The sequence below is a fragment of the Cyanistes caeruleus genome, chromosome 13, assembly GCF_971803275.1.
Source record: "Cyanistes caeruleus chromosome 13, bCyaCae1.hap1.1, whole genome shotgun sequence".
NCBI lineage: Eukaryota > Metazoa > Chordata > Aves > Passeriformes > Paridae > Cyanistes > Cyanistes caeruleus.
Genome location: NC_141713.1, coordinates 8,187,818 through 8,204,707, shown reverse-complemented (window position 1 = coordinate 8,204,707; position 16,890 = coordinate 8,187,818). Strand labels below are relative to the sequence as shown.

Sequence of the window (16,890 nt, the reverse complement as noted above, 5' to 3'; positions counted from 1 at the left end):
AAAGCCTGACCAAAGAAAGAGGGTATGTAAGGACAAGTTTTCGGCACAGGAGGTGTAAGTACAATGTTCCCTGTGGCAAAGCTGCATTCCTCCTCTCTTGCAATACACTTAAATTTAGTCAAGGGACTCAAAGGTATTACTTTGTTTTAACCTCAATGCTATTGGGGGGGGGGGGGGGGAAAGGTGCTGCTTTTTTTATCCCTTAATTATTATTTCAATCACTGGGGAAGCCAGCATACATGATACCAAACAAATTACACATACTATGTAGATTCTACATACTAAAACTTCTCATCCTGAACAAAGCATAGGAAAATACTACACAGGTGATCAGCAGCTGCCATGTTGGACAACTGGTATTTATCCATCTTCCATTTAATACACTGTCAAGTTTCAGTGAAGATATGAATAGACCAACTGGTCACAATCAAGTTTTGCATCTTTCCTTTGTTTCCTCTCAGCTGTCACTTTACACTGCCTGAAACAATGGAACATGTAAACATCCAACTGCAAACTATACACATGCATTCAATATCAATTCATATGCAACTAATGCAATGGTTTCTTGCTACAGGTAATTTGGGGCTTTAAATACCTCTGTCACAGCATTTCTGGGACAGAAACTGATCTACCCTGAAGAGTTCATTCTTTAAAAGCTTGGATTGACTCTTGTATTTGGCCTATGGTGCAGCTCTATGCCAGAAGAGTCGAAGTTAACTGTGCAGGAGGAAGGTGAACCTACCAAGTCAATAACAGAACTGAAATTTAAGGCACAGCCTCACTTACAGCTTAAGCCAAGGAAAAAGGCACACATGACCAGGAGGTCAGAGTGTGAATTAGTAAGAGTTGCCCTGGGTCATCTTCAACTATCTAAGTGTCAACAAATATGGGGCTAGGGAATTACCAGAAACTTACAATGAGACAACTCTCCTTTCTGAAGGTTTCCAAAAGTACACCACTTGCTCAGATGGAGAGGTCACTGCTCAAGAAAAGCTTAAAAAAATACTGGAAGCAACTTGATTGAGGACAACTGGCATTTCTTCCCCCACTGCCATCATGGAACAGAAAATATTTTTTACACTTCTTCCCAAAGCCCATACAGAACAGACTGCACATATTTCAGTTTCTCAACTAAGAAGAAACCCAGAGCTGACAGCTCTCAAGTAAGAGTCTGCATTGCAAACACTGCACTTTAATCACCAGGGCATCCTCTTTACCTACAAATACTCCAGATACAACTCTGAACTGCCCTCCTGATAACCAAGTCTGCTATTCATTCTGTTTCCAGACAAGATTCCGCTATGTGAGCACACATTTCTTCTACAATGTCTCCCCACTCACTGTCCAGAACACTTAAATCAGCAAGTTAAGAACACAATCACCTAAAAATAGCATGGCTGGATTCTACTGTCTCCCCATTTATTACTATGCTACCTTTGTACAGAGTTTTTTCCTACAATTCTACATAGAAAAATAAAGCCATAAATGGTTTTACAAGAGGGACTTGTAACCAAAAAGGCCAAGCTGTTAAGTAGTGCCATGGGATTTCCTCTTTTTACTCAAGCCACATAAACAGAAATTTACATTTTTAGAAGCATTTTGAACAATAACTCCCTAAGTAGATCTGATTTCTCTTTTTATCCTCTTGCCACAGTGATTGCATTCTGACAGAGAAACGATTGACACATGACAAAGTAACAGCACTTTTTAGAGAAAGAAGAGTTCATGATATAAAGGAAAAGTAGACAAACAAATGCAGGCCAGATCACCAACTATTTTGCTTGGCATATCAAAGCCAGTATCACACTTCAGAATGGATAAAAAAAGGAAAAAAAAAAATTCTGTTCACAGGATATTGAGCTTCAACTGTCAACAACATGTAGTTTTCTATCATGATGCTCATTCTCTTCCATTCACAAACTATGGTGAACGGGGCTTCTATGAGGAAAGAATGGAGAAAAGAATGAAGTATTTTCCTTTTTAATATTGTACCAGGTCAGAAATGGGGGTTATGAGCAAGATCAAGGCCCTTTAGCTTGGTCTAAGGATGCAGCAGTGCCAACTACACTGATTCCACAAGCTCAGCGTCCTGGCTATGGCTTGGAAAAAAGCCCAGTACCCTTACACTGTCTCCCAAAAATCCCTTCTGTCTTTCTGTCTCACACCTCTTTTGTAAAGGCAGAAAATCCCCATACAACCACTGAAGAATATTTGTATCCCTTAAATTAAACAAGAAATTAATTTTAACCCATAACCCTGGATTTCAAAAACCAACTGTCCCACTGAAAAATCTGATGTTGCTCAAGGAAATTCAGCAACACTGCAATGCACATTTTACATTGCTTTTGCCACCCTGTTTAAGTTCACCAGGCTGATCTTTCAGGCCATCCACAAAAGTTTCAATAAATTCTTCATTTCAGGCCTGGACAGTCTGAGAAATTTAGGTGTCAGAGCTGCAGCAGGGACACAGGTATTATTTAGAGAAGACTGATGCTCCAAGCATTCTGATTGTGTAGTGTGGGATGTGAGGCTGAAGACGGATAAGTAGCCAGCAACTAATCAGGGATTTATTTATATACAGAATGACTAGGTATAAACTTAAGACCATAGGTCACAGTCACATTATGACTTTGCAGAATAACAAGCTAATTCCTGCAGAAAGAGAGACAGAGGCAACAGCCAGAAGTTTCACAGACTCCAAGTAAGAGAAATGCAAGAAGGCAACAAAATCAACCAAGTGACCAGACTGTGAAATTAGGTATTTTTGTTATACTGGAAGAAAAAAATTAAAGCAAATTACTCGACTGCTATGCACAGAAGTTTAAAATCACTTGTAAATGCACTCAAAGCACCAAGTTTGACTGGACTTATTAAGAAAGCAATAAAGTCATACCCAGCTGCCAGACCATTCTAAAAACCAAATCCTCCTTTATCTCAGCACTAGTCTTAGCCTCTGCATGGTTTGTCACACACAGCTGACAATTTGTTTGTTATGTAACAAACAATAATACACTTACCTTGACCTATTGTTACTGATGCTGCCTTCCTCCTCTCCAAGGATACTTTAAACAAACCCCATGAAAATATGTTGATACTCCAAACAATTCTACTGAGCCATTCTGAAGTCTTTTTCCCTAAAAAGCATTTCAGCAAAGTCTCTCCATGTTGCCACCATTTTTTTCCTCTTTTTTTGCACATTAATAATCAAATATTTTGTTATCATAAAAGACTAAAATACTTTTCTTATCACCTTTCATTACAAGAAAAACATTTGTTTGATAACTAATCATAATTAACACCACAAAATCACTTAAGGACTTGGCACCAATATCCAAAAGTATGTCATACTAGCAAGATATTTGGACAGCATAATCCCAACATGAGAAGTCTGGTGAAATTCACTTAGGAAACTCTCCTGTATCAGCAGCTAAAGCTACCTGATAAGCATCTTACCTGATTCTGAAGGAGCTGGGCAAGGAGAGCTATCGCCAAACCTTTCAGTTTAACACTCACAACCACTTATTTTACCCCTATCTTGATAACGATGCGGATCCCAATGCAAGGTCATCCTGTTGCACAGAAAACATTCTGGCACATGACAACATCGCATTGCATTAAGAACTTGATTGCATCTCATTTTAGAAAAACATGTTAAATTCATACAAAATTCATACAGGGGGTAGTAGAGAAACCATTTTATCCTACTTTGCAGTCTCATACCTCCCCTGCCACCCCATCCTTGAAACCGGCATGATCAACAGCTCATTGAATGTTTTCCTCTGGCAATCTGAATTAGAGATGGCCTTTTGTATAAAATGCATTAATATGTCCAATTTAGGTAGAAAATGCTGTACTTTTGCCTGAAGAATCAGTGTTTCTCTTGCCACAAGCACATCTTAAACCTTAAGTGGAAAATACCTGCCTTCCTCATGCAATAGCCTGCTTTCATCAGCACAATTATGTTCCAAGGCACACACATGAAAATCATCCAGCCTCCTGCGTTGTTCAAACTAATGGTGAGAACTTCAGGCTTTGCTTAAAAAACCCATGCAATGCAAAATGTTTAAACGAGCCCAAAGCACCTCCCTTCCTTCTCAGAAATACCCCTCTTAAGCTCCCATTCCAATTTGATTATTAAGTTTATATTTGTCTCCCTAATCCTTCACATAGATAAAGATGCATTAGCATCATGAATTACAGCAGACACTGGTGCAGTGCTGTCTTAAACCTTGGGCTAGCTAAACTGTTGGGGTGGTTGCCAGGGCCTGCCAAGCCAGACACACTCTTTATAGTTTAGTACTCCAGATACAGGATTATTACATTTCACACTAACAAACACTGTATCCTGAAGGTTAGACTCCTGTGACACAAATACATCCTGGCAGGGCAGAACAGCTGAGCAGGAGTGGTCTTCAGCACAGAGACAGACTGAGCTCCTGCAAGACTGCTGAGGCATTAAGTTAAAGGAAGAACTGAGGATTTAATAAAACTGCTGCTTAAAAAGGAGCTATTTTTAGGAAATACTCAAACAAGTGTGTTCATTTGTCTAAGTAATACTCAAAAAACTGTCTTAAGTTGATCTAAATGGAGCAGAAGATGGATCAGGTTAGGATTTAACACAGTTTATCTCTTAATGCATAATTTCATAGCCAAAAAAGTTACTTCTCAAATGAAAAAAACATACAGTTTCTTTCCACAACTGGAGAATGAGAAAAAAAACCCAATATGATTGAGGAGAAACAGTTTTTTCACTGTCAAAGCTTTGTTTTAGCTCATTTCTGTTTAGCTCAAAAGCCCTATAAACACACTTCGAAGAAGGGATCTGTTAAAAATATATCACCCCACCCCTTCAATTAAGGGCTGAGAAGCTTATGACACATCTGAGAGATCCAACAAGAACAGGGAAGAAAGACTTAATGTTCCTGATACTTCTAAAGGTAAAAAGAAAAAAAAAAAAAAAAAAAAGAACAAACCAGGTTTAAAAGTCCCAAACATATTTCACGCCTCTGTTAAATGGATTTTAAACCAAGAACAGATACCAACTATTTTTATTCCTTTGTAGGTCATGTGTAATTAACTGCTTATTTTCACAAAACCTTATTACAGTGTAAACATCACTGGGCAGATGAACTGCCCCACCCAGAGCTAGCTCCACACCACAGGAGGACACACACTATCTCCTGAGGAGCCCTTGTATCTGCAGGAGAGGGCTGGTCCTCCGCACCAATCTGCCCTGCAACAGCACCCCTGCACTGATCACGCCTCCTTCAGCGCACTCCTTTCCTAGAAACTGCAAGAAAACCAGTTAGAGGTCAAACCCCACAGCTAAAACCAAGGGCAGCTGTCCCTTTTTGGGTATCACTGACACGCTCTATAGAGTGACATGACTCTTGTCCCCCCTCCCTTCTGCCTTGGGCACAGGGCAATTAGCAGAAAATGATCCCTAAACCACTTGGGAAACAGGGGGAGGAAGAGAAGGGGGAAAGAGACAGTTGGGTTGGCTCCAGCCACTAGTTCAGAACAATTTAAGCCAGCCTAGTTGACTCTGCCTGCAGTGCTCACAGAACCCACTCTGCTGGCAGCAGAGGTGCAGGAGGCCCTGTGTGTGGCAGAGAGCGGGCCCATCAAGCAAGGGGACCCAAAGCCCACGTTCCTGGTTTCAGATGGACATCAGCCCTCCCTAAAGCTTGGGGGTATTTTACAGGCACACAGCATGAGGCACACAGCCTGCTCCAAGTAGCACTGAAAAAAACCAGAGTGCAGAGTCACCATCCCAGCTCATGCTGGGCTGCCCACCTCACACTGGGCAGTGCCACCAGCAGCCAGTGGACTGTAGGGCACACATGTCCTTTGTCTCAAAGAGGGGAGATAAAATTTGGTCCTGCATTTTGTACACAGGGTTACAGTGGATTTTAAGAATCTCTTATTCACATCAGAGATGCATGTTCCATCCTGGCACAAGAAGCAGACACATAAATCCCACAGCACACAACACATTCACAGTGTTTAAGATCTGCAGATGGAGCATGTGCAGGAGAAGGTTTTATGAACAAGAAATGCTGGAACAACCAATCGTCATGCGGGGACAACACGGGTCCTGCCAGCAACGGCTCTGAATGCAGGCAAGAAACATTTGCTGTAGCCTGAATACAGAAGTTGTACAGCTGTGCCAGCAAAGTGGTATGTTTATCCTTTAGGGCAGATTTGCTTTCTACAAACAGCCTGCATTAGAACTGTATACATGTGGCGAGAGAGTTGAGCATTTCACTCCCGTGTTGAATAAATCAGCAAAGCTGGTCCCAGATAATACATCTTTCCTAAGTTGGGGGCCAGAGGGGACCCAAAAAACATGGCTGTTCAGTGATCAAGCAACAGGAACCAAGCTGCCTCATGTATTCTGCTTTTATCTGTTTATCTTTTGTTCTACGCAAACCAGCTTCTGGCTAAATGTAATATTTAATAGCACACAAATACTTTTAGTTGGCTTCCTTTAGTTTCAGCAATTCTAATACACATACTCATAACTTTAGAGAGATTCCAGCAAACTTCAGTATTCTTCTTGCCCTCACCTCATACACCTGATCTAGCCCCTTAGTCTTAGGTCTAGCACCACGTGGAAGTTAAGAAATTAACATCCAGGTATTTAAACACTTACATATCCTGATCTTAAACCCAGTACAGGAAACCTATCCCAACTCTCAGCTAAAAGACTGTATATAGTCACTGCCTATTCTAAAATAGTATTTTCAGGGTTTAAATTCAATGTAGGACATTTAAAAACGGCATAAACAGGTAAGACAACAAGAGCAAATTAATAATTCAGACCTATAAGCCACCGGCCCATAGCAACACACCAGTGTGTTGAGACACTGATACATACATAAAAGCAATCTATACCCAGCATTTTGGAAGAAAACAGAATGGCTCAATGTAAAACTGAAAGGATGAGGTATGCTTTTAAAAGAACACTTGTTTACATTCAGTAAGGGTCTAAGCAATTGCTTTCCATGCTCATTTGAACGACTGTTGCTCAATTTCTGACATCCATTCCTCTATCACCATGACTAATCACACAAAACCCAAACTTCTTAGACTCAACAAGTATTAGGGACATGAGTATTTCTTTCCAATTCCCAGGAGCAGCTGTGTATCAACCCAAATGATTTTATAAAAACAGGAAATATTTAGGGAAGTAAGAAAATAGATTTCCCAATCTGAAAGCCTTGTTCTGTATATGGCCTCATCTAATACGGAAAGGGTGACAATTAAAAGAAAGTCTTAATTTTCATTAGTACCCTCCTGTTTCCTGCCTTGACACTTCCTGCTCTTCTCCCTCTCACCCCATGCCACCCATGGAAATTCATACTTTTCCTGTTCCTGAAGCCCTCTCAGATACACAAAGTGTCACGAAAAATACCATATATAACTGGTACAGAAACTGAAAATAATTTTCCCTCAAACAAAACACCTGCTACCATTAGGCAATACAGGTTTCCAAAGAGATTCGGACCAATTCCAAAGGAAAAAAAAAAAATCCTCCCCCCTGCTTTTTTCTCCCTTGGCTGGAAGGGTAATAGCTGCAACACAGAGCAGTAACACTTAATTTTTCCTGCCTGTGTTTGTAATCAGAGCTCTTACAGACCCAGACACCCTACAAAACTGATTAAAATTAAGAAAAAAATTCCCATGTTTTACATAGTTTTTACATATCTTTGTTCTAAATGCTAAAGACCTTCGAGACATTCTTCTCATCAAGAACAAACACACAGACAACAGCACAGCAGCCTTCAGTGATACAACAAAGGACAATTTAAGACAAATGACTTGGAGCAAATGCTATCACTGAATAATCCCACAGCAGCTGTCATAATTAGTTACCTCCAATCTCATCAGAATCAGGGAAGTTAGAGTTAAAATCGAGCTCTCTTCCTGTAACATTGTGTAACTCCAAAACGGCAGCATTATCCTCGCTATTTCAGAATTAACATTTCTCCATAAGGTAATGTGGAACCGCTCGATTCTTCCACGCCAGAACACCCGGTGCAAGCCGAGAGATGACAAAAGAAACTCGGTCAAGTTTGAGCCTCTCAGCACCTTATTTCCTGTCTAAAGAGCCCTTTTGTTCTGCTTCCCTGCATAAATGTTAATATCCTGCCATCATTAGAGAGCGAAACGACGAAGGAAAGCCCCACGCACATGAACTCCACTGCCCCGGAGGGCGGAACGACGCCACACGACGCGATTAGAACGGCAAAATTCCTACCAACACGATCTCCACAATTTTCTGTTCGCTTCACCCCAGATTAACTTCACTTGGAGCTGCACTTCGGCGCAACCTACCCTGGGCACGGGGCCCGCCCTCCCACTCCCATTGGCCGAGGCGGCGGAGGCCCGCCCCGCCGGCCGGGCCGCGGCCGCTGATTGGCGGAGCGGCCTGTCCGTCACATAAAGAACTTTTCCTCGCTAGCAGGTTAGGCTGGGCGGGCTCGGGCACCCCCGGGCCCGCGCTCTTAAAGGGACCGTGCCCCGCTCTCACCGTGCCAAACCCGAGCCGCGGACGGGCGCTCCCCGGGACTGATGCCCGGGACCGACCCCGGTCCCCGCGGGGCGCCCACCCCTCCCGACACCTCGCTCCCGAACGGGGGGTGGGGGTCGGAAGAGAGGATAACACCCGAGCGGGCTGGGAACGCTTCTCCCGCGGCAATTACACAACTGCCGCTTGCTCCACTTATGGGATAAAATTAGCTGTGGGTTTGGAGCCCATCCGCGCTTTAAGGGTGACTGGAGTTACCCTGGGAGGCCGAGCACACTATATAAATTAGTAACCCTGGCTAAAAATATATCGGTCGCCGGTTCCAAAGACTTCCACCCATTTAAAGCATGAGTCAGCAGGAGCTCCGCAGGAAGTGACTGTCTCCATCCCACAAGGTACCACGGCTTCTGCCAGAAACTTTTTGTGCTTATTCAGGCTTCGCTTGACTGAACAAATTCCCAAGATCCTGGTGGCGTTATGACAATGGCGTTTCTCACGGCACAGCTTCCTCAGCACCACACAAAAACCTGTCTTTTAGATTAAAAGTGATTCTTTTTCCTTAGCGCAAACCCAGATGTGGTTCCCTACACATCTATCCAGTGAAAAGATGAGTAAAAACAAAACAAGACTTAAATATTTCACAAGTGCAGATATGACACCTGGTTCAAGACGAACCTTGCCCCATTCCTAGCAAGCAACACAGGGAAGAGCCAGAACCCAGTCAGTGTTTCCTCCTGCACCCACAAGTATCGTCATAGTTACACAAGACTTATCTGGGTAGCAAGGTTTCCTTACATATAATATTTTCACATATTTAGTGTAAAATAACTAAAACTATGAAGCTAGAGGAAGACAAAAACTTGTGAGCACAAGCGCATTTGGGTTGTTTTTGTTGTGTGTGAAGGCAGAGAAGAAAAACTTGTTTCTGGCTCTTGTCACCTTTCGTCTCCCAGGGCTGGAGTTGCCTCCCTTCCCTTACTTCACCCGCTACCAATACCACAAAACAGGGAAGTTTTAACTTCCCTAATACAGATTAATAAAGTCCAAGGCAGTTCAGCACACTGCTTTACTGAAAATACTGTGCAACATCAGGAAAATATTTACAGCTAAGTGCTCCCCTGAGCTGTGATACACCAAAAAGAGCATAAAAAACTCCTTCAGGAAGAACATTTACTTGTGCTAAAACGATAAAATAGCACATTTTGTGTTACCTATTTTAAAGCAACCTATTGTGCCACAAATCCAAGTAGGACTGAAAAGCAGGAATTGGTTGTAAGTTGATATGTATGAAACACTACAAGAACAGAATCAACAATATTCACGTAACTTCCCCCACAATACCTGAAATATAAACTAGAAAGAACTAGACCTTACTCCTTGCACCTGAATTCAGCGCCCGGCGAGAGCCAGCACTGCCACAGGCTGATCTGGGATCCCCTGAGGATAACTCATGACACTTTTTTTGACCAACCCTTATCTAAGCAATCAAAACCAAGAACACAGTTCACACAAACAAAACAGACCAGTAAAGTGTCCCTCAAGTATCTCAGTAACCAATCTTGGAAAGCTTCAGTTTAGAGCACATTAACTTTAGGCCCATAAAAACAGCAGCGCAAGTCACAAATCACGTCAACCAAACTGCCAAGTGCTAGAAGACACAACAAATAGTCAATGTTGTTGGGGTACTTTTAAAAGAAGAGGGAGGGGGGGAAAAACCCAGACCAAATATACTACTCCAAAAGTCTCCAGCTCTATTTGCTACCAAAGCAGTCTCACCATCTTGTAATGGCAATGAAAAATAATTTTTATCATCAAACATCCCACACTTCAGCTCATGGCTTCTGTCACACAGGCAACTAGCAGCTCTTATCACTACAGGGGAGATGTTCCATCCCTTTTCCTCCCCACCTCTTCCCCCCACAAGGCCTGCAGTCTGGCCAACTCCTGAAACCAGCTCTGGTGCTAATCAGCCCCTTCCACCTGCCTTAAGTCTCTGAGCTGGCAGAATTTTGGCCAGCCTCTGATGAGCAGGACCATGGCTTAGCCAGAGCAGAACAGAGAAGGCGAAACTAACTCTCCTCTGCTCAGCCCTGGCCTCACAGATTTGCCTACCCCATCTCATTTAAAACCAAAACACACACACACACCATAAGTATCTTAATAACAAAGCCCCAAGAGTAATTTCCTATCCTCATAAAAGAGAAGATCCCCACATCGTCTGTGAAGTGGGGTATCCAAACTGATTCATAGTTGGCCCTAGGTCACTGGACTAGAAATCACAGGTAAACACACCTGCATCTAAATGTTGGGAACATGCATTAAAAAAATGCTATTCAGATTCCTACATCCCATGCTGAAGGAAATGTAGTGAAACTGGATTAAAAAGCCTATTTTTCAGCCTCAGTTTCTGCAAAAAGCCATCTATTTTCCCTCTAAACACTCATATATTCTGGAAAAGTGGCACAGGCACATTTTAAGGTAGAGGCTCAAGATAAGATTTTGCTACTCTTACAATATCTGTAGCAATGCAGAAAAAAAGAAAATAGCAAATTGCAGCTGTAAGAACAATAAGCAGAGAAACTTTCACATCAGTGTTAAAAATAAAAACCAGTTTGCTGCCACCCAACTTTGCACTTGGACAGTAAGAGAGCACCTGACTCTCTTTTGACTATGGTAATCATGGAACAGCTAAAAGGCCATTTGTTCTGTAATCTTACACATGCAGAATACAGCAAGTTTGGGAGACTTGACAGCTCAAGAGATCAGGAACAGAGCCTTCCATCTGTAAGTCACCAGTTCAGAGACAAGAATAGTAGCGATCAAAAGCTACATGTGATGGCTGTTCAGGGATTAGATGAAGAGATGCTTACTCAATGTCCAGGTCCCAGCAGATCAGTGTGAACCACAAGAGCTTTCTTCACTATTTTGCACCTGGTTTTCAGTCCTGAATCCATTACACCTCCTGGATTCTGTACATGTTAATAAGTAGCAAAGAAACTGATCTGCTGCATACACACATGAACTGGCACTGGAGAAAAGGACTTTACCCTCTGGTTGTCAATGATGTCTGCATTACAGCATGTGCTGAATGTTTTATTTATTAGTAATATAGTTCAGACTTTTAGCTTTTCTTACTATTAGAGACAGCTTTCAAAGTAATATTTAGCATCCCATGCCTTTCACACACTCAGATGCTGTAACCCTGTTTATAAACAACAGTTCTTAAAACTTGCTGTGCATTTCTAAAAATATATCAATTTTGTGATCCAGCTTTAGCGTAGGCATTTCAGAACTTTGGCATTATTTCTCAGAGAAATTACTCTGAAACAATATTATTAAATTTTTTATCAAACCTGAAAAACCCATTACTTCATGAGGGCCATGTCTACATAAAGGCAGTGGGAAAAAAATCCCTATCTGAAGAAATGAACATTTATTTTAATATTATGCATTCTTCAATACATCAGTGTGCAGTACATCACTCTGCAAAGTCTGCTAGCAGTAGCTCCTTTCCAGCCTGACTTCAGTTTTGAAAGTCTGCAGAACTACCTGGAATTTCCAGGCTGGATAAGCAAGATGAAAACAAGTTCAGAGTGTATGTTGACTGAAGGTCCCCAGAGCTTGGGTTCATTGTCCTACCACTACCAAAAACAATCTTCTACAGAAGCCCAACAATACACATTCGTAGTTCTTAGTAGCACATTACTTCCCGAGAATGCAATTGCTGATGAAAAGCCAAGATCCTAGAAACCTAGCAGGAAACTTATCCTTAGCTGTAACTAAGGAGGCTCTCACATACAAAGAATTCGACTTGCTATTCCAGGAGTTTGAAGAGAACAACATACCAGACTGATGAGATTTCAGTACCCTTGAACTTCTGAGATTCCTCTTGCTGCTTTCAATCCCAGATGCACTATGCACTGCAATAATCAGATCTGGAAACAACAAAGAGGTGCACGTGGTAAATAGAGAGGTCTGCTGAGCTGTCTGGACAGCAGTAGAGTCACACCAGACACACACATCCCCCTGGATGTTTTAGCAGCTATCTTAAACCACCCAAAACTAGCTGACCTATTATTAAAGTACCAGTACGTTAAATGCCAACTCTTTCTATATAGGGAATAAACCCTTAACAGAATCACTTGTCCCTGCCCTGTGGCCCCCAGCCTATACAGCTAGACATTCCTAACAGGTCTCAATCTCTCAGTAGCTGCCATATTGGTTTGCTTTGGAGTGGTTGTTGGGGTTTTTTTGTGGGTGTGTGATTTGGTTAGGTGTTTTTTCCTTTTTTTTTTTTTTTAATCAGAACATGGAATTGTATCTTGTACAGCTGCACAATCAAAGTCTCTGGGGACAGAGGGCTACATCACTTCCCTCAGCCAAAGTCCTTGAAAAAGGATCTAGACATTTTAAAAGACACTTCCTTGATATCAAATATCTCTTGGGTGGAGCAAAAATAAGTATTTTACAGTTTCCATTGAGTTCAGTATAGTCCAAGTGCATTTATATGTAATTTATAATAATCTTTGTAGGTCAAATGATGTATCTGGAATGCAAATCACAGCCCATTCAGTATTAAAAAAAAAAAAAGCTGCACAGCAATTAACTGCCAAGAAAATGGAGCCAGAAGTTTGTATACTTCAAATTTTCTCAGAAATCAGACTGATTAATATAGCTGTTACAAAATGACACACTTTCACAGAAACAGGGATTACCTTTATCTGTAACCATAGCAACTTTTCAGCAGTTTGTGTTAATGCTACTCTCTCTCTGATAACTTGCCACTATCTCTTTCAAACTATTTGTGTGAAGTTTTGAATGTGGCATCTAAGACCATTAAGTAACAAGAAGTTGAAATATAAACTTACATTCTTCAATGACACTCCTGTAAGTATACTATGTCATATACAATGTTGTTATTTTTTACCATAAATTCATGATTAGTCAAGAATTTAAATAGTAACAGATTAAAATAAATTTAACATGATTCACAGGTTTTAAGACAAACATTTTAAGAGGTACTCTATCAAATATATACAGGAGACATTAATGAAGAGTATCTTCTTCTCTGCAAATTAAGAAACACAAGGAATTATGCCACTGACATGTCAGAGACTCTGTCATTCAGGAACAAAATATAAAGAAAAAAAAAATCCTCCCATTATATATTTATTTTGGCAGGAACAAATACAAGATATATAGGAAAAGAGCCAGTCCCCTTGTTCTAAGTTAGGTGATAGTACAGAACAGGTGTAAGTACCTTAACAATACAAAAACAAATCAGATAAAATTCAAAGAGTAAAGCTGTAGAAGTTAGAGGACAGGCAAGAAAGAGACAAAGGAAGGAACTGACATATTAACTTCCTCAATTGTTGACTTACCATCATCCACATTTCAGAAGCAGATTAACACTCTGTGCAAAAACTTATTTAAGATGACACAAGACAAACAAAAACATTTACTTGTAAGTAGGAGGAAGAAAAGAATCATTTCTTCTTTTTTTTTTCCACTGAAGTTTACAGGGCAGTTTACCAAGCTGTGCCCTTCTCTTTTCAGGGTAGAGTTTGGCACAGTTTAAGAAGTGAGCACAGAACCTTAGAAGAGTGAAAGAAACTCGGCACGCTCTTTGCTCCCTGTAACTCTTATGCAATGACACCTATTATAGGACAAGCCTGGACAAACACTCGGGAATGGACTTCAGAACACAACGGTGCACTTGAAGTCAATCCATGCAGGGGGTGAAGTAACTACCATGGTTCTGCTGAATGCCTCCACATTACACCAGCACGAATGGTGGAGGTTTCTGTATTTCGTTGTTGCTGCTGTTGTTATTAGCAGTAAGGTAACTGCCCTTTTTATTTTCTAAGGTTACTCAATCCTAACATCCTGTGGAAATACGAGTGGATGTTCACACCCCTTATCTATCACTCCAGGCTTTTGGCAAAGCCTAGGAGGCAAGTCGGGTTAAATCTCACAGGGCTCCTGAGCAAACACCAAAACAACAACAATAACTTTTCATAAAGCAAAACGCCAAAGTACGACAGACTTTGCAAGCGTTAACCCTTGCTTTAACTAGCAGAGTGGTACAACACAAAGCGCATGTTGATTCCCGAGCACCCCTGTGCCCACACCAGCCAAACCCGCTGCACTGGGCTCACCCGAGGGGCAGCGAGGCCCGGTCCGGGGTGGGGGAGCCCTCGGGCCGACAGGGCTCCGCCGCCGGGTCCGGCCGGAACCCCGCGGTCCGTGCGGAGGGCGCGGGGCCGGGGCCGGGCCCGGCCGGCGCAGCGCTGGCGGCGGGCCGGCTCTGCCTCTCCCTTCCACCCAAGGACACGAGTACAAACACCTCTGCCCCGGGATGGCTCCTGCGCACGCAGCCGCCCGCCGGGGGTGGGGAGAGGAAGACGGAACCACCAAAAAAGGCAGCGAAAGAGCCGCGGGCCCCGCGCCCGCCGTCGCCCCGCAGCCCCTCACCCGCTGCGCGCGGGATCGGGGGCACGAAGGGGGGACTCCCCCACGGCCCCTCCGCCGCTCCCCGGGGCCGGTGGGCGGGCGGCCGCCATCCCCCCGCCCCATCGCGGTGCGGGGCCTCGGCCACAGCCCCGGCCCGGCCGCCCTGGCCCCGCCGCGCTCCCTCACCTGCGCCGGGCCCGCCGCGCCCGCCGGCCCCGCTCGCTCCTCAGCAAACTTTTTTTTTTCCCCTTTCTCCGTGTTTCGTTGCCCTCGGAGTGACGCGGGCGGGCGCTGATTGGCGGAGCCCAGGAAGGGAGGCCGCGGGGAGCGGGAGGCGGCGCTTCGGCCCGCGAGTAATTATTACACGGCGACGGCGGCGACGTGAACCACCGAATGCTATTTAAAGGGACAGCGGCCCGCCCGCAGGGGTGACCTGAGGCGAACGCGGCGGCGGGAGGGCGAGTGGGCAGCGCCTGCTGGGGCGGTGGCGTCCGCCCTCCTGGCCCACAAATAAATTCATTTTGCTGTAAAATACCCGCGGATGCACCTGCTGTCGCCCCCGCTGCCCTTCAGAGAAGGGGAAGGTCTCTCCTAGCGGGGTTTCCTGCGGGGCTTAGGGCGCTGTGTGGGCTCAGTCCCTCACAGCTCCCCCTCCTTCTGTGCCGTGTGGGAAGGCAGCGGTGGGCTTGGAGTATCTGCTCATGTGTAATTGTCACCTGCTTGTGTTTTCTTCTCTCCTTGTGGGGCTCTGAGGAAATCCACTACAGCTTCTTTACATGCACACCATTTTCACCTCACACCTGATACATACTGATTTTTAGTTTTATTTTAATTTTGTTTGGTGGTTTGTTGTTTTTTTTTAATACACTGTCCTCACTTATCACAGCCGGCTGTAGCCCAAACCATGCAGGGAGGTTTTAAAGGCAAGATGGAAGGATGATGAGTGACTTGATGGCTTGAAGCAGATAGGGAGTACAGGATTCCAGGGACGTGAAACAAGCCAAATAAAAGAATTTTATCTGTGGCAGGGGAGAGGAGTGGGCCAAGGCTAGAGTAGCTGCCAGGAGGTGAGCGAAGGAGGAGGGAAGGAAAAGTGTGCAGTTGTGCAGCCAGAGAAGCTGAGGCTGGCTAAAACATGTTCCCATTTTATACAATCACAGAATATACTGAGATGAAATGGACCCATCAGAATCATTGATTTCCTAGGGGTACTGTGAAGATGTTCAGAATTTTGGGTCTTTTTTGAGCAGAGGAAAGCACTGTAAAGGGACACATAAAGATTTCAGCAAAGATTAAATCCAGGCAGAGACTTCTCATTGCTAGGAGCTTGCTGTCACCCACATTGAGAGCTGAGTAGGTAGATCCATAAACCTGGAAAAAGCACTAAAAGGGAAGAAAACACCTTGTTTGTTTGTTTTGAATATCTGAGGTTGGATTAACACTAGAAAATGCTGGTGCAACCAGCATGGAAGTGCTAGCATAGCTTTACAGCTATTTTGGTAGAGATTATTCAGTCTTGGCTGTCTTTGCTGATGCAATAAGTTTTCCAAATGCCAGGCTGCATGAGCAGAAGATGACCTGCATTGCATGTGGGTATCACAGCATTCACCACAACATTATTTGGAGCGCTTTCATGGTCTTGGCAGTAATCATAAGGAGCTGTGGGGAGTGATGATCACATTCCTCCCAGCCTCTCCATGATCATCTCTTTTTAATATGATTTTTTAAAACCCTGAATTCCCTCTGGTTGTTCTTGGACTGCTTTCTTTGTGTCAAGTTTTATGTCATCATTGGAAATATAAATGCAGAATAGTAGGGCACAACATCCTTTGCTTAGGAAAAGGCCGACTGATTGTTCTGCAGTTGCGAGTGACCAGCACAGCAGCTGGCAGAACAGCAGCGTA

The 16,890-nt window shown here is 43.4% G+C and overlaps 1 protein-coding gene across 16 annotated transcripts in view; it reads right to left on the bottom strand.

The window, feature by feature from the left end:
- Positions 1-15,575, bottom strand: part of ZFAND6 (zinc finger AN1-type containing 6) — a 35,737-nt gene extending 20,162 nt beyond the window's left edge. For 2 of the 16 annotated variants that reach the window (XM_086848300.1, XM_086848299.1), the window contains exons 1-2: positions 15,173-15,318; positions 12,379-12,468 (exon numbers count right to left, since the gene is read on the bottom strand). Coding sequence is in view for 2 of the 16 variants with exons in the window: in XM_086848292.1 (XP_086704418.1) it covers positions 8,341-8,372 (32 nt within the window). In the remaining 14 variants the exon portion in view is untranslated. Of the gene's footprint in view, positions 1-7,878; positions 8,714-12,378; positions 12,469-13,914; positions 13,958-14,691; positions 14,782-14,879; positions 15,013-15,172 lie in introns of those variants that run through there. The other 14 variants (XM_086848301.1, XM_086848293.1, XM_086848296.1 and 11 more) reach the window with 13 other exon arrangements.
- Positions 15,576-16,890: the final 1,315 nt, after the last annotated feature.